We start from the raw sequence: 22924 nt of genomic DNA, 5'->3' as shown, positions 1-22924 counted from the left end.
ACAGCAAAGTATCCACATTCATTCTGCTTTTCCTTCACAGACAACATTTTCACGTACAGTACGGATGAAAATATAGATAGGCAGACATCCCATGCTACATTGGAATTAACACTCTCTGTTCTCAATGTGGAGAGAACACATGCATTTTTAAAAAGAGAAAACAGAGAACTTTAAATAGAATGTAACAAACAATATCCAGGTAACATGTAACATTTTACCTTAGAAGAGAAATATTGGTAGAAATTTCCAGTGCACTGAACTCTCAAAAGAGTTTCCTTTCTTTTTAAACTAAGCATCAAGACCAGTATCTGTAATAGATACTTATAATATTGGAAATGACAAACCTTAGCATCCCATATATCCACATAAATATTGCAACGAATGAAAGTTAATATGTTTGCTGAATATGTAAACTCGACATTGTTTATACCAACTACCTAAATGTTACTATTTCAGGAAAAGAAAAGCATTACAATTATTTCATAACACATTTCAAAATCATCCTCCTCTTGATGACTATTGAATTAGTTAGTAAGTCCATGTCTGTAGATACCAGGGCCAATTCCTGGGTCCCAGAATTCTGAATGGATTACTGACAGACTGGGAGTTTTCCTCTGCAAATTGTCCATAGAACTCCCCCTGGTCCAAGAATGCATGAGGAAATCTGGGGTTTCTTTCAGTCTGAGTCTATAATCTGCTCTCCTTCCTAAATCCTTTATTCACTCCCTTCCTATCCAAACTCTCTAGCATAAGACTAAATATTTATGTTACTAAAACTTGAAGCCGTCAATCTATTGGAAGTTTACTCACACTATTCTTAGAAACTTCACTCAACAGTCTGTGCATGGAATGTATAAACTTAAGACTAAAGAGTGGATAAGAATTATTGAACACATGCATGACTTAAGAGTTCAATACTTCTTTAAGTCAATATAAAGTTACTGACAATGTATCTATTATTGAAATAAAATACACGATTTTAAGAATTATGAAGACTAAACTATTTTCTAGCCTTGTTGTCCATTTAATTCAATAGAAATATATTGAGTAACTCTATGTTATATATAAATAAGAAATGAATAAAAATAAATATATGTAAAATAAATACAAGTCAACCATAAGCTTATACCCTATTAAATTTTTAAAATTCTTGTCCAATCACACATAAATAACTTTCATGCAGGAATAAGATATATGTATATTGACTGCTATTAATATTTTATAATACTTTTCCAGTCTTCTTTTGCATTTTAAATCACTACAGAATAATGTTCCTTCACATAAGTGTGGAAATATTTTTTAGATTTCTTAAAGATTCCTCTTTTTTTGTTTTAGAAGTGGAGGTTGGTCTAGCCTTTTTTCACTATCTTGAGCAAAAGTGCTATAAATATTTTTATACAAAGAGTTATTTTCTTGCTTTGGATCATTTAAAGCACATTTCCAGGAGTAAAATTTCTTGCCAAAGATTATATGTTCAAGCCACATGATAGTGAAAAAGCTCCTATTAGTCACTCAAAAAATTATAAAAATGTAATTTAAAAAAATGGAAAATGCTGTATTTCAAAGCATATACCAGGACAGATGCTCTGGTCTCACAGAACATCATAGCGCCCTTTACAGTGCATAGCACAGTTATAAATAAGAAAATATTATCTGATTATCTGTTCTTATCTTCAAAGAAAAATGTTTTATAAAATATATTTCATTGTGCTCTTTCTACATGTTTAAATCATTCTAGTATGTTTAAGTTGAGTCAAAGTTTGACTTTTCCATCATGGCATCCAAGGCTTGGTACAACTGGTTAGTCTAATTTCATTGATCTCTTATGTTAAAATGTGACTACGACTTTAAAAATCAGATTGTTCTTTGATACCAAACAATCTACTTTGAAAGTCCATATAGAACCTTTTCCTTGTCATCATTATAATTCTACTACTTTTAAGTCCTTTAATTTGACTCACATCATAAGTAATTTAAGTGAATCGCCCCTTTGACAATTATGCACATCGGGCTGTTGCTAGAATTATGTGGCTCCATTAATGCCACAGGTGTCTACGTCTCAAGGAGTCGTGTTCCTGGGTGTGCCAGCCAGCAATGTTCCTGTTTTTATCAACCCCTCCCAATATGTCCTTTCTTTTCCTCTGCAGCCTTTAAGAGAACCACACTCCTCACCCTCTTCTTTGATTTCCTGGGTCTCTATACTGTTCATATGCTCAGGCCAAGATTTATCATAGCCTTTATTAAGATGATGGTGACTTCTAGAATTTTTCTAAGGTTATCTTAACAGGAATCATCTCCATGTGAATCTGGAGAGTGAGGAACCAGTGTTGAGGAAAGATGACTAGTTACAGTATTTGAATTCATTTATTTTAAGCGTATTTGGTTAATAGATGAAAAAGTGGCACTCACAGCTGTTCATGAGGGCACCTTTTTGTCTTTCTGGTGTGGGTGTTGACAGTGTAAATTTGGATATGCACCTCAGCTTCATTATCTCTAAAATCAGAGTTGGCCAAGACGGAGATTAAAATCTTGTCCCTCTCGGGAAATCCATGGAGGAAACCACATTTCCACAGATACATTTCTTCTGTTACGTATAGGTGCCATCATCAACCTTAACCCTCTCTTGTCGGAGAGCCGAGATAGCTCACACGGATCGATTAATTCTCAAGTGTTCCAGTCATGTAAAAACAATCCTACTAACCGTTCAGCTTCATTTTTTAGATCAGGAAACCCAAACTCAAAGATCATTTCTTAATATCACAAATAAGTAGAAAGAAGAAACAATTGCAATTTTGACTGGCACTTTCTTGAATTACTCTGATGGATGGAATAGATGGCCTAAGTTGGTTAAAATCAGCACCCTCATTTTGTCCTCTAGGCCAGTGTTTATGTTCTCTAAGGATACTCAAGGAAATTATCTTAGGAGACTATCTTTTGCCTTCCCCCCACTCCGCTGTAAGAACTCCAAGGACACAAATCTTGAGAAGAGATCTGTCCTGGATCTGCACTCTATTGCCCCCAAGTGGTGAGGAGTGGCAGCAACATGCTAAAATACCTCGGGATCGCTCTACAAAGTCCCTCCAGCCTGCATTCATTTTGAAAAGGTATTTTAAAGACCACGGAGTGTTGTGGAATAGATATCCATCTGTTTTTCTATGTACTTCCCTTCCCACATTTTAAATTTTTGAGAAAGGATTGCTTTTTGGCCACCAGTATTTTGGGTCCGTGCTTCTATTTTAACTCTGCTCATTACTCATAATTTCTTAACAGTTTTGTGATCAATATAGCATATACATTTGTGACATTCAGAGAGACTTACATGTGTCTGAAGAATACAATAAAAGTGAGAAAACCCAGTGAAGCACCAGGTTGTTTTCAAGGAATCCTAAATATTTAACTTTTTTCCCTTGACAATGTAACAATTCCCTCCCCCCTCCCCGCCCTTTAGCTTTTTTTTAAGGTTATCAAAAGTGGATACAAATGAGACAAGTTTAAACACATGCTAATATTCGAAGCCAGAACCAGCCCACTGCTCCTAAGGGAACCAGTCTGGAATATCCTAGAATCTCTGATTATAGTAAACCATATACTTCCCTAGCTCAGACAGGGAGATGCAGTCAGTCCAGAACCCATCTGTCTACCATGTTTCTGCAGAGGCATTTCTGGGGTTTAGCTATATTTAGTATTTGGTAATTCTTAATGAGAATTGACTGTTACTTTAAGTACTAATGTGGAAGAGTATTTGAAAGAGTTATAAGCACTTCTAGAGTTCTTCAGTCGAATTTTTTTCCATAAAATGTTAGTGGTAGTACTTGCCCACCAGAATTCGATAGAATTCTCCTAACAACAATCCCATGTTTATGTTGATAGCCTTATTTTTCCTTCTCAAATTATGACATACAACTTAGCATGAATCTAAGGAATACAGAATATTTATGTTCCCCATGAACACATAGAACTTATAAGTACATAATGTAAAAATCTGGCAAAGAAAAAAACCTTGAGGTGACCTAAAACATAGCATCTCACTGACCCATGGGAAATTTATGGCCAGGCCATATGAATTGTGGAAAAAATCCTCCTTTTTGTTTTGGCTCTGGAAGGCCCTTCTGTGAGTGAGACACAGAATATCTTCAAATCAACATTCCTCTTTCTCTACGGCAACCCAAATCTCTGCCTCAGAAACAAAGTGATGGCTCATGATGCCAGCTAAAAGCACAAACATGGCAGAAACAGAGAGAGCTACATTTTTTGAAAGTGGAAAAGGAAATCTTCTTTACAACCAATCGCACCCTTAGCGATTGGGAAACCACAGTCCCGTAGTAGACCAGGTAAGGTGAAACCCGCGTTTATCAAATAAAAATGGTGAAAAGACAGACTTTTGCAGAGACAGAAATCCCCAAATGCCTTGGCTGCCTTCTTCAGAACTGATCGTCCCATTTGAACCCATTTATATGAACAGAGCTAAAGAGTTACAGGGAAAGGTAATTTCACCTTCAAGTTCCATCAGAGCTGTCAAAAGACAGGAGTACTGAAATACCCTCCAGTCTCTGGTTTAGGCTTAAAAAGGATCGTGGAGCAAATGCAGCACACATTGCCAGAGCAACCAGATATTTTTGCAACAAGGATCATGGATTCAAGAAAAAAAAATCGAAGTAAACTGAAAGCCACAGAAGCAAACATTACTGGAAGTGTGTGAGTCCCATATACGATTAGCAACTGCTTTATTCTTTGCACTAAAAATGGTGACTGGAAGGAAAGCAGCGACCGACAGAGAACATGGAAGCCTGAGATGGCTGGAGAAGACAACATATATTAACTACACCCTTACTTGTCTGATGAGTGTGTCATCCTGTATTTTGGTGTTTAAAAAGCTGACACGTACAGACGTAAAAGGGAAACACGTTGCCCAAAGACAAGATAGGATTTTCGAGTTGATCTGATTTCACAGCCCATCATCATGGTCCCCTCATCTCAGGGGTATTTCTAGCTCTACTTTAGGGGCAAAGCACAGCAACGACAACGAAGGAAGAGCCAGCCTACTGAGGACGGGTGGCCAGCGTGCCCGGCCCCAGAGGGGGTGTTCTGACCCTACCCTGTGGGAACTGCTGAGCCCTCTGACAGGCGAGCCGCAGGATCTCCTAGACATCACTGGGCTACGCGGAGGCTTACCCAAGACAAATATCTCACTTTTTAAGTCAGCCTGGAAAATCCATAAGAAGTTAATTAGTTCTTGTCCTCGTTCTACAGCCTTCAGGAGGAGCTTTCCTCTTTTGCTTTTTCATGCACACGCAGCATGCCAAACTTGAATGGTTGCAGAGCGGGAAGGGTTTACCAGTTAGCCCACAGACAGCTCTTCCGGCTGCCCACAGTTTTCACACCACAGGCGGCAAGTGCTGCTTTCAGAAGGAACTCAACAGGCAGAGCAGAGAGAGACTTATGGAGAGAAGCTGGCATCAAGAAGATGTTTGAGTGCAATGTTGACGGCTAAGAACACATACAAGAATGTTTAACAATGGGGTTCAAGACAGCCTCAGAACTGACCTATTTCCTTTGTGCTTATTCGACCAGATGCAAGGTAAGATAGAGGGAAATATCTCTTAATACCCACCGAGTTTCATAAAAAGTCTCAATCATTGTTCAGGGGCACATTTTCTAACAAAACACATCGGGAGAAAGCATGGCTTTTTGGGAAAAAATGGTAAAATATCACGAAATACTGAATATTGTCCTGACTCCATCTTGTGACTATCTTGGCATTCTTTCAAAGGAAGATTTTTAATACGACAGTGAACCAACTAAGCTTTTTTGTGTGAGTATGCTTTATTTTCTTTCCAGGAGTAGACAAGATCTACCACGTGTCCAAACTGTTAGGCAAGTATTCAATATGCTTACAGGAATTTCAGTAGGACTAAAAGACTTTTTTTTTTTTTTTTAAAGAAAAGTGTGTGGTTTTGTTAACTCTCACTGAGGAATTTTTTTATAATAATTAGTAATAATTGACCTCACATCTGCAGTCTCTAGATAAGAAATGCATTAAATATTTTTCAATAGGGGTTATGGCAGAGAATGCTTGATGTTCTCCAGTATTCATTCTCTTCTTTGTCCATCCTCTGTAACAGAATCCTAACAGGGACTTGGACATTCTGAATAAAGTCTATTTCTCAGCCTTTCTTGTGTCAAGATGTGCTCATGTGATAAGTTCTGACAGATGGGATATATGCAGTAGGAAGGGACTGCTGGAGCTGGTGCAGCCACTTTGGGCCATGCAGTGGAAACTTCTCATTGAGGAAGATGATGTGCTAAAATAAAATGGCATTTCCTGATGACTATGGAGTCACCTACCAACCCTAGATGCCCTACCTTCATGCATAAAAGAAATATACTTGTACATTGTTTAAGCTATAATTATTTCCTGGTGCAGAAGCTGCCCCAATCTCAACTAATACAGGGATTCTATGAACATTAAGGCTCATAGAGAAAAAACATTTAGCTGTTGGCTTGATGTGGATAAACAGCCAGAAAGATCATCTGGACATATTAGGAAGAATTAGTGCTTAATTCCATGTCGGAACTGTGCTCAAGGGGATTACTTTCTGGTGGGATGGTGTTAGAGTGAGCAGTCTTCCTTAGGGGCCCACAATGTATCTTGGAAGACACCCAAAGATGAATATCTCTGTCTTTTCATAAAGAGCTTACACTGCAATTTGAGTCCACACGCCATAAGTCTCTTAGCTGGAAGGGGAAGTTCAGCTTATAAAGGAATAGAGAATTATGATCATTTCTAGTATGAAAAACCACTATTTACAAAAAGGATGCTCAAAAGACTAGAGAAAATATTGAATTCTGATTTATATATCGCTCATCATGTATATGTACATTTCAATCTTCTGTCATCTATAAAGTCTTGGTGAATTTTTCTTTTAGGAAGGATTTTAGATTGTATGTGAAAGACTTACATTGCCTCAGAAAATATGAGACTAAAACTGCATTAAGTTAGCATGCACTAAGTAAAACAATGGTGGGTAGGGGTTGATAAAAGTATTTTAATGATTTCATGCATACTATGCCATATCTACTAAAACATTATTAAAATTTGATATCGTCTTTGCTTTTAGTGCAGGGTGGCTTTGTAATGAGTGTAACTCGTAACATTCTTGACATGGAAGAAACAGGCAGCCTTCTTAGAAGACTCAAGCCAGCCCAGTTTATCAGTGTCAGACGTGGGGTTAAACTATAATAATGGCCTGAACGTTGCTGCTGATTCAGTTTGCTTCCATATTTACAAGCACAGATAACTTCAGCCAACTTATATTCTTCCCATGAATGGAAAAAATCGATTTATAAGGTTTTCGAAAAGCTCAGTGAGGGATTTATAATGCTCATTTGCTCTCGAGTAAGATAAAATAGAGGGAAAAAATTGTTCCATTTTTCTGCAGTTAGTTATTTGATATAGTTATGAAAGTATCCTTGGAAAACATGATTGTTGTGAATATCTCCGTTCTCTCATAGCATTCTACAAACTGAAACCTAATGTGTGTATGAGATTGAGCATGGTTCTTGTAGCAGAATAAACCTGTGTAAATCCTGGTTTTTGTCCTTGAGACTACAATGGCGAGATCGTCATCTCTCTAAGTTAGAGAAGTTCACGGAGTGCCTGGGTGGCTCAGTCGGTTAAGCGTCTGCGTTCAGCTCAGGTCATGATCCCAGGGTCCTGGGATCGAGCCTCCAGTCAGGCTCCCTGCTCAGGGGAGGAGCCTGCTTCTCCCTCTCCCTCTGCTTGCTGCTTTGCCTGCCTGTTCTCTCTCTCTCTCAAATAAGTAAATTCTTCAAAGAGGAATAAATTAGAGAGGTCCAATTCCATGTATTGACGAAGTTTAAGGGCTAAAGAACAAGTAAGGGAAAGGCAAGGAAGAAATACTTTGGCCTTAAAATGAAAACCACAGAAAGAGTGGAGGAAAGGCAAATTCTTAGTCTTAGATATTATCTGAAGTATTACTATTATTATTATTAAAATTTCCTAATTATTTCACACCAGCCACAATGAAACCACGAAGGGTAGAGAGCATCTAGTCTTTAAGCTATTTCACTTTTTCAAAAATTCCCTTCATCGGTAAGATGAATTCACATTACTGGACTATTGGAGGGGATGGAGGCAGTGATGGGAGTTTGGAAAACTGTGCAGACGGCATTTCTCCGGAGTTGGGTGTTGGTGCTTCCTAGCAGAGAAACTCGACTCTACCACAACCTCTGTGTTTTCACTTAACGGCAGAGGTTCCCATTTCAATTTCCAAAGGCTGGAGGTGAGGATGGGTTATTATCTGACGTCTGTCACCTTTTGTGTAAAGGAAGAGATTTCAAGATCATTCTGATTGTAGAACCAGAACTCTCCTGTGATGGGTTCATTCCTGCTGTGGTTAAATCCCTTTCCAGGGCCAGCCACTAATTTTGTTGGACATCTTTTTTCACGGTATCCTTACAGGGAGTTGAAAACCCAGTAGGGCTGCCAGCTGCACTACTCAGAGTTGGGTGATTTGTGAACTGTTCACAGAAAAGTGTCGTTCCCGCAACCCTCATTAACCTACTTCCATTTTGTGGAAGAAAAGTGTCTTGGCACTCAAGACAGTGCCAAAGATCTTCCTACCCTCGGGCTCTGCTGAACCCGCTGATGGGCAGGACACGTAGGAGGCAATGAGCCCGCTGAGAAGGGACAGAGGATGACAAGCAACAGAGTTGATGTCTTTGAATGGGATGCTTCTCAAAATAAATAAATAAATAAAATCTAGTGATTACTTTTTATTCTTATATATACATTTTTGTTTGTTTTACTCCTCAATCTGGGTATAGCTGTTATGTAAGTGTATCTTTTAAAGGTTTGGACAGAGGCCATGCCAATGATGTTAAAAGTTAGCAACCAATATTTCCATGGCATTTTAGAACTTGTAAGATGGCACAAATCTAAATACAGCTAATGAACAAAATTCATTTAAAGACATGCAAAAAACCACACTCAGGATGCAGTTACCTTTAGTTTTGGTGAATATATCTCCTGTTGGTAAGGGTATTTGGGGAGGAGGGGGGGAGAGTAGGACTGGGGAGTCTGAGAAAGTGTGGAGTTCAGGTCAGAGACAGAGGTGGAGGGAGAATGAAAAGGAAGGGAGGGAAGGAGACAGCTGGGAAAAGGTGTAGACTTTCCATCTCCCGGAGAAAATGAAGGCAGCTTAAAGATTGAGGAAAGACAAGATGTGATTACGGCTTGTGTCCAGAACAAGGTTACCTGGTCTCTGGAGATTATCCCCCAACCTCGAGTAATGTTAATATTACCAAATACCCTGGCAACTGACATTTATGACAAGTTCTGGCTTGAAAAGCACTAACTTTTTCTATTGAATTTGATTCAGAATCCCCAGTGGGTGGCATCATTTTTCTGAGGTGGGTAGCTGGAGACAGGAACCCCCAGATTCTACAACTTTCTAATTACAGGATGGCTCCTTCTGAACATGAAGGAGAAACAATGAAAAGCAATGACTCTTTGTAACTTGCTGGTAAAGTAGATCGCGATTTCTAGAGAGTTTGCTGCAAAGCTAGGGGAGTGGGAGCAATGACGTGTACCTGTGGGGCGTGCACCTGTGGGAGCCTGGTGGGAACCACTGTGAAATCTCCCCCTCCCTGCTGGCAACAGGCTCCTGGGAACAAAGCCACCTATCTAATTGCCTCGTACTATTGATTACATTGGAAGGAAAATGAGTTATTTAAATAACTGACCTAGAAACATGTTTGAATTCCTGTAATGAATGATCTCTTGTATTCAGTAGTGTGTTTATTTTATACAAGTGTAGGTGGGGCTGGGTTCTTTGTTCAGGTGAACTTTTCTCTTCTGGGTGAGGAACTTAGCCAAGCCTCACGGTTCTGTGGGTGTTGAGGGTCCTTGTGGGCATTGATCTTTATTTAAGCCCAAGAACACCCTGTAGTATAGGTCACTTGTGCCTCTATATGTGTTCCTGGTAAGATCTTCATAGAAAACTATGGGATTTTTGGAAAATTATTTTCATTTTCTAAGATGTTTAAATAAAGGATCCATGGGGGGAAGTGACTTGCATAGTAACATGATATAAAACATTCTTTTTGTTTCATAATTTCAATCTTTGCCAGTAATCAAATTTTCTTTTTAATTTACAGGTGATATGTTTGTGAGATCAAGTTTTGCTTTTGCTTTTGTTGAAAGAAAAAAATTTATAGGCTAAAGACTTAAGGTGTTTTCCTTCTTTACTAATTAAAATCATTGCCCAAGATTCTTTGTTTGTAAGATGGAAACCCATCAGTAGTCTTATGTAGCCACCAACTTGAAGAAATTATTTCTTCAGGGAGTTAAGTTAAAAGGGCACAGGAGTACTTTTTTGTTTCCTCCTTCTCTCTTTCTCTCTCTCTCTCTCTCCTTTTTTTGCAAATCGCCTTTGGAATTGGACTCATCTCCGTGTATCGATGTCCTCATCTCTAAAGTGGGGTTAATAATATGACCCACCTCATTGAGTTATGAAAAGTAAAGATGAAGAGTTCTTAGAACAGTGTTTGAGAGTAAGAGCTCAACTCTGTAGCTATCACAGTTAGTAACAAAAATCAGGAAGACTATACATTATAGACTGTTTAAATATGAATTTGTAGTCACAAATAAATACTGGAATTATATCATATATTTATATCATCTTACTAAAATCTGGTGTGTTTCCATCCATTCCTCCACCCCCCAACTTAGGCAGTGCTTGTGTTTCTTAAGAGGATGCCTTGTAGGGCAATGCCAAAATTGATGTTTATTAATGTGATTAACTGTACTATCTAAATATAGTAAGACTGGTTAGTTCTTCAGTAATTAGGCAAGATTAAAATACCTCATTACTGGTCTTCGCTGCATTGCTGTCTTCCTTAGGGGTCCTAGGATCTGTGGGGGTGGCTACAGGATATTTTAAGCAGGCCGGTTTCCTCTCCTCTTCCTCCTCTTCAATGTGCAGGCTTGGTGTGGCCTCTGGGCCATCATGGGTACACCACAGGGCCCCTGGTTCCTGAGATTCTGGCCCTCCTTGGATGCCTGACATAAACCCCTCACAGATATCCTCATCTTCCTCTCCAATGACAGGGAGACATTGGGGCAAGGGACCCAAATTCGTGTGTGCAGAGGCCACAAACTTATCACCTAGAACTTCAAGTACTTTCTCGGGGCCTCCAAAGCCCTTTCCCATTTTTGTCAGATCGGCAAACTTGTTCTGAATTGTCTTTCTGGAATCCTGCAGTGGTTTGGCCTCATAAGGCTGGAGTGCAGCCGAGGTCACCCCTGAGCCGGGGACAGGTAGCAGAGAGGAAGCTGGCTTGGCAGGTCCAGAAGCTGGAGGCAGCGGGAGGAGTACTGAGGGCTCCTCCTTGATTTCAAGGATCTCCTCTAGGATACTTGGTTTGGCTTGGTCAGCTGATAAGGTGAAAGCACCAAGCTTCTCTAATTCATCCAAGAAGCTGTCCAGAAAAGGAGGTGGCGTTGGGGTCAAAGGATTTGCCGGTGGACACGTGGCTGTCAGGGACAGCCACCCAGGGGCTGTTTTATCTGAGCCAGGTGAAGCTTTGTGCATGGGAGCAGGGGCTGGTTCCCTGGAAGCCAACTTAGAAATGGGCAGGGATTATGGCGTTAAAAAGAAACCAAGAAAGTCATAATAATAATAATACATCAAAACACAGAGACAGAGAAATGCAGGAAAGGTATGGTCATACATATAAAAATATTTTATGCGACAGTTTCGACTCAAAGATGTTTTGCTGACTTTAAATGAAATCATTAGCATGTTAACTAGAAGGTTATCTGAACACAGAAACTCTCCTAGTATTTGGTAAGAGATCTTAGGTGTCAGGATAAGATAAAGCTATTGAAGAGATCACAAGGTCAGACCGTGAAACCGTAAGTGATTTTATTTAATAGATTAGCTCTTTTAAACTAGGGTTCAGATATTGACTTAGTGTGTCTCTGATATAATGTCACTGTAAAATGAAAGTTTTCATTAATGTTACTGTTAAACGAAGTTTTCAATAATGCTACTGTTAAATGAAGATTTCAATAATGTTACTATTAAATGAAGGTTTCAATAATGTTACTGTTAAATGAAGTTTTCAATAATGAAACCTTTTCTTATCCTTTGAATTTGTTTAGTGTTCTTTCTTCTTGTAACGGTGCCAAAACTTTGGAACTTCCATAATTTTCTCACTTATGTTTGCAAGGTAATTATAACATATGGCATAAGATATTTTTACATCATTACGCATGAACATGTTTCCAAATGAATAAATTCTGAAAAATATTTTTCAAGAACAGAAACTCATCATCAGAACACAACTTGACTTAAAATAAATTCTACTTCAAAGTTTAAAAAATCCAAAGTAAAAGTTTACATAGAAAGGGGACATATGATTTTAATGGGAGTAAACTTCTGCTAGGACTCCCATTCCTTTATGTTAACCTGTGGAATATAATTTATGAAACTTAAACTCCTGAGGCAAAAATATACTACTGTGTATCTTAATATTATCACTATATTTCAGACATATTGAACAAAACAGAATTTTAGTGGAAATTCCTGAAAAATAGTTCTAGAAGCTCCGCCTAGGAACATTCTAAGACATTTATCTACTGTTGCTGAACTAGAAAGAATGCTAGACATGGATGACATTTTACTTTCATTCTCTCTAGGTAGACGGTTTGGGTTTGGAAAGAAAAAAAATCTTCAAGGAAGATTTTGAGATGCATTTTCTAGTTGGTTGTTTAGGATGAGACTTTACTCAGGTACTCAGCACTCTTGGTCCTAGGGCCACGTAATTTTGACTTCTGTGTGCTCTAAGAGGAATGGGGCACTAATAGAATTTATTTAGCTATTTTTTTAAAGGAAATATGATTTCCTGTCAGCAGGGGGTGGGATAAATGAGGCAAAGAGTCACAAAGCTCATGTGAATGTTCTACCAGAAGATTTGGTAGAAGATTTGGGACTAAAGGCTGCTGAGCACCTGATAGAAAGTGATACTACACTGTGGTCTGTTAGTAGATAAATAGCCACTCCTAGCAAGTCCTGTCTGTGTTCAATTTTTAATAAGACAGAAATTACCTAAGTCTCCTTTGATAGCTTAGAGGAGTTCTCTTACTAGCCAGTGTTCTATTTTATGCTCTTTGTTATATAATGCCATAAACGATTTTGAAAATCTGTGAAATATGTAAAAATTCAGGATTATGACTTTTCACTTTCCCTTTTTTCTCATGCTCAGGAATATTATGTGGATGAGGAAGAAAGACGTTTAAATCCCACTCTTGTCATGACTGCCACTATCACAGTTACTACCTGCTCCTTTTATCGGACCATGGTGGGCAATACGTATGCTAACAGGTTCAAAGTGCTTAGCTTGACAATGGATTTGATTCTGCCAACAGTGAAACCAAGTATCTGAGTTGCCTATATAACATAAATATACCTATAATACGAAAATCAAGAAATTATCTTTTCTCCTTACAGTTGGACTCCACTACACACAATGCAGAAATAGTGTCAACATTTGAATCTCCCCTGGCATAAAGATAGTATGTTGAGGGGCACCTGGGTGGCTCAATGGGTTAAAGCCTCTGCCTTCAGTTCAGGTCATGATCCCAGGGTCCTGGGATCGAGCCCTACATTGGGCTCTCTGCTCAGCGGGGAGCCTACTTCCCCTCCTCTCTCTACCTGTCTCTCTGCCTACTTGTGATCTATCTGTCAAATAAATAAACAAAATCTTAAATAAAAATAAAAGATAGTATGTTGAGAAATGTGATTTGAGTGTGTCAAAGAGTGATTCAAGAGTCAATGAGTTCCTTCTCTATTTGAAAATATCAGTTAGAAACTAGGATATATAATACTATAGTTCCTTTTCTGAAAATGATTCAGTTCAACACTCCTGAGAAGTTTCCTTCATTAAGCCAGTGATATAATAGCATAGATTACCAGATGGGATGAAACCATTAAGTATTTTTTTTTTCAAATTATAGACATGAGCTTTTCAACATGTTTTCTTCCCAGTAGTTGAGAATAAACACTAATTAGTTATTAGTGAAATTTCTCTATTTATAAAATGTAAAATCTGGTGTTCTAAGAAAAAAAAACCTAGGAAACTGAAAATACATTTAAATCATTCACAGTCAAGATTAAAATGCTGCGATCTATAATATTGCATTGCCAGTATTAGTTAGGACATTATGGAAGAATTTCTTTCATGTTAAATAAGGCTTTGTAGATGCATGCTTATTCTTTCCTACAAAATTTTCTTTGAAGGTACGGCCTCTTTAAAATTTAGCTGGTAGTTCTTTTGAGATGACTGAAGGGTAATTAAGACAGATATATGGATGAAGATTCTGATCTTTTCTTTTTATCAGTAGGAACTGTGAAGGAAGGACGTTGATCTCCAGAACTAAGCTCTGGTAGTGAAATACATAGCTTCTAAAAAACTTTATAATCAATCAGACAAAATCAGAGGGTACCAAACTGTTCTATTACCCAATGATTTTATCCAGTGATAAAGGATTGAGAGCAATTACCCAGCAGCTGAAACCCAGTCTTCAAAGAGGAGTAGAATAAATAAAATGCCCTTTTAAAAGAGAATGCTTCTCTTGAGAGGGTAGACTCTTGGATCATTTACATATGTAAAATCCTTCTAGGTTCCTTGTCAAAGAGTACTTTGGGTCACCTGGGATGCTTTTTTGCACTGGGACATGATGACTTCACACTTGAATAATGTTGGATACGTTGATGTTATTTTGTTAGCTCTAAATGGTTTATTTTCTATGTCCCAGCCAAATTGGTTAATAAATTGTGCAAAATAAAATGTTTAAAATGTTGGGAAGTGGAACAGCTCCTTGGTAATTTTAAGTTTTACACTTGAAAGTTAATGAGAAGGAGAAAGAAATCCCTAAATACCATCTATGAGAAGAATACAACATATTATAATTCCGTAGAAAATGAAGGAAAACTTCACACGGTGAGTAAGAAAAGTAGGAAAATAGCCTTTTCTAATTAACCAGTTCAGGAAGCAAAGTCCCTTTTAGATTACATATTGAGAAAGATAATGATCTTCAGCTAACAGCTCAAGAGAGACAGTAGTTCCGGCACAGAATCACCCTAAACTTAATAACCAACGACATTTTCATTCAAACTAATAAGCAAACTGACTTACAAACCTTAATTAAAATTTTTTCCTCTCTCTTTTTCTATATTAAAAAAAAAACAAGACTTTTAGAGAATATTGTCAACTTAATTACCATGCCTTGAGACCATTTTGAGATCTATCTACATATACTTATATATATGACTTATACCTATGCAGATCCATGTAAAAGATGTACCTATAAAAATAAAATCAAGCTTTAGGAAAAAAATCAAGCTTCAGAAAAATTTTCAAAAAGCAGATACATGTGTATGTACACATGTATATATCGTATGAGATAATTGTGATACTAATGTTTTCTCCATCAGTATTTTAATTCGAAAAATAAAATTATAAAAATCCAGCATTAAACCTTTGTGCTAACGCCCCTCCGAAGAAGAAACTATATTGACTTGACATGGCTCGCACACTTAGAAATATAACATATACATTTTGTGCTTTGCAATAGATTTGATGTTCTAGTCTAATGCCTAACGTCACATATTGACAATCTTACTTCAGGCTCCCCCCGAGTATTATACCAATATGCTAGAATGTCTTCTTACCTTATTGGAACTTAAGCTGTGGAGTCTATCACTAGAGTAGCTGTGGGGGATTGGAGGGTCGGGGTAATCGTCAGCACCTGTGGTTGGATTCTTCTTGACAACTTCTACATAGGAAACAGGGAAGATGCCTTGTCTGCTGGTTCCTGGGATTTTACCTTCATACCAGTTTTGATCAACTCTTTTAAGAAGAATAACTCTATCTCCCTGTAATGAATATTAGGAAAGTGCATTATAAATAGAGACGTGATAAAAACAACAAAAAAGTGTAATTGTCATGGTTGTCTGATAAACAGTAGTTTTCCGTTTGGGAAAAGTCTGATACCCCTAGTTATTGTTGTTGTTTGTTTGTTTGTGTAAGGGGAACACAAACAAACTGAGTTCACTCCCAAATCACAAATCATCCACATATAGGCAATTTCACCATTCGTTCATGACATGAGAATCTCCCCTAGGGATGCCTGGTTAATGGGAATGGGCTTACACATGTTCTTACGCTGGTACCATGTGGAAGGACCTGAATCCGTTTCCTTAAAAAGCAGAATCGTTTAACAGGGAAAATCTCACTGACAGTAGCGTTATCCTATCACTGACAGATTCAAGGGAATGACCTCCTCCTGCAGGAAGTGCAGCTCCGCACGCTCTGCTAGTGTGTCTGAAATGGACTGTGGAAATCAACCTCTGGAAGGGATGACGTTGAAGGGCACACTGTCTTTCTTCCTCGATCTACACCTGGGAAATAGCAGCAAAGAGTACGGCTAGCAGGACGGGGCAAAGACAGTCCCCTCCACAGCCAGGGCTGACCTCCACCTGCTTTGCATTAAGATGGTGTAGCAATGCTGTCCATTCTCGCTGGTTGGGGACAACACCAAGGTAGTCATTAGACATTTTCACAGAGCCCCCGGCTTTAGAAATAACAGAACTTTCTACGGTTACCATTGCTGCTACTGGCAGCGATCGTGCCAATGCCACAAAACTCAGCTGAAATTTCAACTTGAAACCACATGTGGCCCTGAAATAAATAGGCAAATTGTGCTTAAATGGCAGTAACTTCGCAGCCGCGTCCAGCAGGTGGTACGGAAGTCTGGGCTGCTGATGGGGCCTCGAGGAGGACAGAGTCAAAGCTTCAGCGCAGTAGGGAGACCTCCTTCAGGGGACGCTCAAGGTGCAAGTCTTCCTAGAGCCTGTCCCACACTGGCACTGGGTGGGACACACTGAAGAAAAGCAAATCTTTCTACTCGTAAAATCTGTACTGATTTTTCCCACTGAGGCTAGGCTGCTGCTGGAGCTATAAATCGCATCGGTAGAAGCTTCTCTTTTACTAGGAAATAGAAGCTGGTCGGGTTTGTGAGAAACTGTGTTGCAGGCTGGAGTTGGGGGACAAGAATCGATTGCACCAGGGCAGAGAGGGGAGAACGGGAGGAGGCTCTGCCAGGATAAGAACGGTGGGGCTTCCCTTCCTTGCTCCTGGCTAAGGACTGCCCTGATGGACAACGAGGTTCTAGAACCACCGTGCAGGGGACTCTCCAGCCTGTCCTCTGTGCAGACCTGTGCTTGCTGCCAGCACATGAACATGACGTTCACTTGCTGTTTCATTTGCTCTTTCTTCACTGCGTAAAGTTGCTTCAAGTCAAGGGGCTCTTTCTGACATGCTTCAGAAGAGCTCCTAGAACTGGGTAAGTTGCTAGTGGAATTTGGGTCGGTCCTGAGGCCCAGAGGGTGCTGATCAAGGCAGGAGCACTGCGCAAATGACTCCTCTGAAAGGCTCCGGCGCGAAAAGTACCTGCATTATGTGAGGACCCTTCCTTGATGCCAAGATAAAATTAAATGTTGGAACAGTATTTTTGAAAAAAAATTTGAATAATAAAGCAGCAGGGCAACAATATTTCGAGGTGCATGAAAGTGTTCTTTTCCTTTTGATGTTTCCACAGAGAGAGGTCCGGGAGATTCAGCCCCAGGCGCCCCTCGGAGAGGAGTCGGAGCCTGCCCTGCTAAGCCCGGGAGGGAAGGTCCTGCGAGAAGCTTTGTGTCCTGCAGGGGACCTCATCTGGAAGGACACAGGAGCCTGGGTAACGGCGCCTGGGGGTGGTCTTATAGAGTCCTTTGTAGCACGTGGGGGAAGCACAAAAATGTCTAAGAAAAAGGTAACCTATTTTAGTTTTGAAACTAAGAGCCTTTCAACAGGCGCTGTTGGAGAAAACAGCTGGGGTACCTTTCTCAGTGATAGCTCCACATTTGTGTCAGCGCTGAAATTATATTTGGCCAAAGCTTCTCCGATTTCTCCAGGCTGCGCTGGCGGAGGGGGTCTTGCAGGCTGTGCTTTTTCGGGAGGTATGAGTTTCTGCAAAGGAAAACAGGGACTTAGTCTTGATCTGTGGTGAGTCTGGAAGCTAGGACCATGGAAGAGGGAAAGAAAAGGACCTACCTCGACGTAGGAGATTGGGAAGATGCCCACTCTGCCGTGGTGCTCTCCCTCATACCAATTTTGATCTATTTTCCTGAGGATGTAGACAGTATCTCCTTTCTTAAATGACAGCTCCCTGGAAGAGACAGGTTTCAGTGGGTTTTCCCCCGAAATAGAGCAATGACTGGTGAGATCAACACTCTCACTCGATCGGCATTTGGCTGAGAAATATACTGTCTCTATATATTTATATATTTAAGATATATATTAATATATTATACATTAAATTAAATTAATAATAATAAATAATAATATAAATAAATAATAAATCAATAAATTAAATTATATATTATATTAAATTAAAATAAATTAAATTTAAATATAATTTAAAATATATTTAAATTAAAATATATATATTTAATATATATTAAATAATCTGCCGAGCCCAGTTACATAAGGATTTTCCTTGCAAACTCTTAGAATTCACTGATCACATTACAATGTCAGAAGTGATTTCAGAAGAGAACAAGTGTAAACATCACACTGGATATAAATCACGGGCAGATGCCTATGAGATTTAAAGGCAGGGACAGGCGACTGCTGTGTTATCAGGAGTTTATCTTGGAGGAGCAGTGGCGTTTGGTATAATGGTAGATGAAGTGTGCACTGATTCCATTTGTCCTGAAGCCGGTCAGCTAGTTAGCGGGGTAACTGACGTCTCTCTTCCTGTCTCCTTTTGATGTGCTAAAGCTTACAATAAGGAAAATCAATATTTAGCTGTAGCACAGAAGGACCATCACCAGAAAATTGTTATTTATGGGTCCTTGAAGCTGGTTGTCAGGCATTGAAGTGGAATGTTTTGATGAGGAATGTATTTTGCGTCAAGAGAAAGCTCTTTTGTTCTTTCGTGGAGCACGGAGAGAAACATGTTTTGAGCGTAAAGACATACACAGATTGCTTGTTGCCTACTTTGTACCTTTTTTAAAAAAGATTTATTTATTTACTGGAGAAAGAGAGTGCACATGAGTTGCGGGGAGAGAGGCAGAGAAGCAGACTCCCCATTGAGCCAGAGCCTGGATGTGGGGCTCATTCCTAGCACCCTGAGATAATCAATAGACTGAGCCACGCAGGCACCCCTAGATCTTTTTCTTTTAAAGGTTTTATTTATTTGATATCTATAGAGAGAGCACAAGCAGGGGGAGTGGCAGGCAGAAAGAGAGGGAGAAACAGGCTTCCCGCTGAGCAAGAAGCCTGATGCAGGGCTCGATCCCAGGACCCCAGGACCATGACCTGAGCTGAAGGCAGACGCTTAACTGACTGGCCACACATGGTGCCCCTTGTTTTTAAAAAAGAAAAATATTTTCAAGATGGTAACTGTGGTTTTCCAGCTGGGCTCTTTCAAAGAAGAAGCTTCTTTACCTGCTTTTTCCTAAGCTGGTAAATGTGGATAATGTAATTTTAAGTTCTAAAGACATTCATTATTTTGGAGAATTCACACCCGTCTGCTCACCCTCACTGCGTCTGTTTTTCATGGCTTCATTACCCAGGGAATTGTGTCTGTTTGTTGTTTTGTCTCCATAATTAAGTTTTGTTGGAGGACACTTATTTCCCATCTTTTCCCAAGAGCCTCACTTTCCTAGACATTGGCCTTCCCACTCTTGGATCTTCTGCATCGTTTCATTCAGAACGTGGAGTTGGGTCATTTATTGATGCCGAATAGATAAAGAAGAGACAGGTAGATGTCAGATGTAGAATATTTTTATTGATTAAAAGAATTAATTGGAAAAAAGATGTTGCATATTAAAAGAATGATTGAGCAATTAGAAGTGCTAAAATATTCACACTGAAAGTGCAGGGGCACTTGGGTGGCTCAGTGGGTTAAGCCTCTACCTTCGGCTTGGGTCATGATCTCAGGGTCCTGGGATCAAGCCTCGCATCAGGTTCTCTGCTCAGCGGGGAGCCTGCTTACCCCTCTCTCTCTGCCTGCCTCTCTGCTAACTTGTGATCTCTGTCTGTCAAATAAATAAATAAAATCTTAAAAAAAAAAAAAAAGAAAGTGCACTAAATTTTCAGTAACCCTAAGGACAAAGGAGACTCACAGAGCCTCACTGTAGTATTTCCCTGTTTTATGAAGTGCCTGATGTAGGAAACAAAAAGCAAAATATTTAATGTTTACAGTCCAACAGCTTTCTTAGCAGCAGGTGTGCCTTGTTTCTGGAAAGGAGACTAGGAAGCTTAGCTTTTTGTTTTTAAATGTCAATTAGAGAAAACTAACTTTTTCTTTTTAATATGAAAAGAAATCAAATCTATTTTTAAAGGTTTGTGTTTAAAATTTTGAAGGCTTCTAGATAAAGGACAGAAATCTCACTTAACAGTTTTCAAAACTGCGTCTCTCTCATCTCAGACCTAGATTTTCTGAGCCCCATTATGGTAAAGGTTGCTTCCTCCCTCTTCTAAACCTTTTGAATTGAGGCCATTGACAGCCTTTGGAAACGACATTTTATCTCTTTTCCCTATTTTACAATTGAGAGATTACATTGGGTGAGTTACTGAGCTGCGTTTTTGTAAATTAAACATTTTGCATTAGGGAAAGGAAAAATAGCTTTTAAAACCTATTTATTTAAAACAGATACATCTACTGGTCTCTTGTTTATAAGATGTTAGGCACGAAAAGCACTCACATCTAGCTATTAATTAAGAGTATTTCCAGGACATTCAGTGCTTCTGGGGGTGTGAGCCTTTTAAAGCTGCACAAGTCGTCCATAAGCTCGATTTTTGTGTCAAATAGGGCGACTACACTGGGGACTGACTGCTCTTTACATTTCCTGAGAAGGAACCAGAGGAATATGGTTAAGCAGCCATCAGACCAGCTTACTTATGGTATGTGGGAAACATTTTTTGTTTCTGTTTTTGTTTTTTTACAAAAAATATGGGTTGGCTTCCATGGGTGGTTATTGGATCGACTTCTCTGAAGTCTTATGCAATTCGATTTTGTAGGTGTCAAAAGATTTTCGTGAAAGGCAGGGTGGGTGGCGCAGACATACATTCAGAAAGGCTGTGCCATTTGCCAGCCTTGAACATTTGCTAACTCAGAGCTTCTGCAATAAGGACAGGGCCTTGGAGGATGGCGGAAGGCTTGGCACTTGGAGCAAACAAAATCCAGCAACACAATTAACACCCAAACACTTCCCTCAGCACTGTACATCATCTTTCTCCCAAAGCCTGTTTTTTATTAAGCTTTCTTAAAAAGCTGAGGGCCCTGGGTGGATACCTTTCCTGTGTTATGTGCCCCGTCCTCGGGGTTTCATACATTCTGATTTCTTGTCACAAGGAAGAAATGAAATTTACATGTTCTAAGTCATTATTTTGTTTATTTTGTAAAATTGGCATGTATCATACAAATCGTTACACTGTATCCAAAGAGCACGGTCATAGCTACTAGAGTGTAGTACAAACAAAGCAGATGTTACTTATGTCATCAAAAAAAAAAAAAAAAAGGTAGGTAAGCTTTACTTTAGGATTTTTTTAAACACTAGTTTGAAGCCATCTTAATTTCTAGACAGCATTTTCCTATTTAGTTCACTCACCATCTCAGCAGTATTACCCACATCTGAGTGATTTTATTTTTTGTATGTCTTATGGCAGAGACAGTTTCTAGAACTATTAATTGATTAATATAATATTAATATACATTTTTATGAATAAAATATTTTATTATTATAGATATTCTGTCTGAACAACACAAGATGATTTAATGCCAATATTTAACTGTTTCAATATCTTGAATTCTAATGGAGATCAGAGTTTCTGAAATCAGGTCTGTACACATGGGCCACGACAGATCTAGAAGTTTCCCTCCTGTTTAAGCCTCTTTATGTGCTTAGTACTAATACATGCCCATCTGATTAACAAGTTCCTAAGTACAAAAGGCAAAAAAAAAAAAAAAAAAAAAAAATACTGCCCTACAGGAGTATGAAAACACCAACATCAAAAGACCAGAGGTGAAAATTTTGCTCAGAATCTCAATGTTAAAGTGTTAAGACATGGAGATTTGACTATGGGAATCTTTGTTCACTGTTCTACTCTTCTACCCTGCAAACTATCCTGGATATGGTTGGATAAATAAATGTTATCAAATTCTCTCGGGTAGTGTTTACTCGCCAACATTTTACTTTTATTTCATTCTTGACACAAAAATTCTAGAAACAAAGATTCTTAGTATCACTTTTGTCTTCCTATCCTTTTGAACTCATGGTGCTCTAACATGTTCAGTGTCATTTAAAACTCAATGTTTGTCAATTAAACTTCAGATGAAAATAAAATAACCCTATCCCAGTTAATTGTGAAGGAAACACTAATTACAGCCAACTACTCATTTGGGACTTAGACCTTGTGATTCATCTCATTGCAATATTTACCTCTTAAATATTATTAAAGTATCAAAGCCACCCTAAGTTGTGTAATGCAACACTTATCTTACTTACTTAGATGTTTGAGCTTTAAAATCATAAACAGCTTTTGCAGGCAATTTCTGAAAGGGAAGGTAAACAATTAGCACTCACTTATAATTTGGATTTTTTTTTTCAAGAAAATAATTTCATGTGAATCAAAGGGAAATGAAATCACAAAGAATGATGAAACATATGTAAATCCTTTATGCAATTTATCAATCAACCAATTAGTCCTTCATTTAGGTATTTAAGTGATAACAGAACATAGTAGATGACTTTTTCATCATAACCATTGAATATCATATTTCATCTTA

General features: G+C 38.7%; 1 protein-coding gene across 26 annotated transcripts in view; it reads right to left on the bottom strand.

The window, feature by feature from the left end:
- The window catches only part of SORBS2 (sorbin and SH3 domain containing 2), a 344555-nt gene that overhangs the window by 8181 nt on the left and 313450 nt on the right, over nt 1-22924 (bottom strand). For all 26 annotated transcript variants that reach the window (XM_044225573.1, XM_044225576.1, XM_044225572.1 and 23 more), the window contains 4 exons: nt 22644-22690; nt 18181-18295; nt 17968-18096; nt 15759-15962 (listed from right to left, as the gene is read on the bottom strand). In XM_044225573.1, coding sequence (XP_044081508.1) covers nt 15759-15962; nt 17968-18096; nt 18181-18295; nt 22644-22690 — 495 coding nt within the window. The remainder of the gene's footprint in view (nt 1-15758; nt 15963-17967; nt 18097-18180; nt 18296-22643; nt 22691-22924) is intronic.

The sequence above is a fragment of the Neovison vison genome, chromosome 11 (assembly GCF_020171115.1).
Source record: "Neovison vison isolate M4711 chromosome 11, ASM_NN_V1, whole genome shotgun sequence".
NCBI lineage: Eukaryota > Metazoa > Chordata > Mammalia > Carnivora > Mustelidae > Neogale > Neogale vison.
Note: the sequence above shows the minus strand (reverse complement) of the source record. Positions and strands in the feature narration are given on the sequence as shown.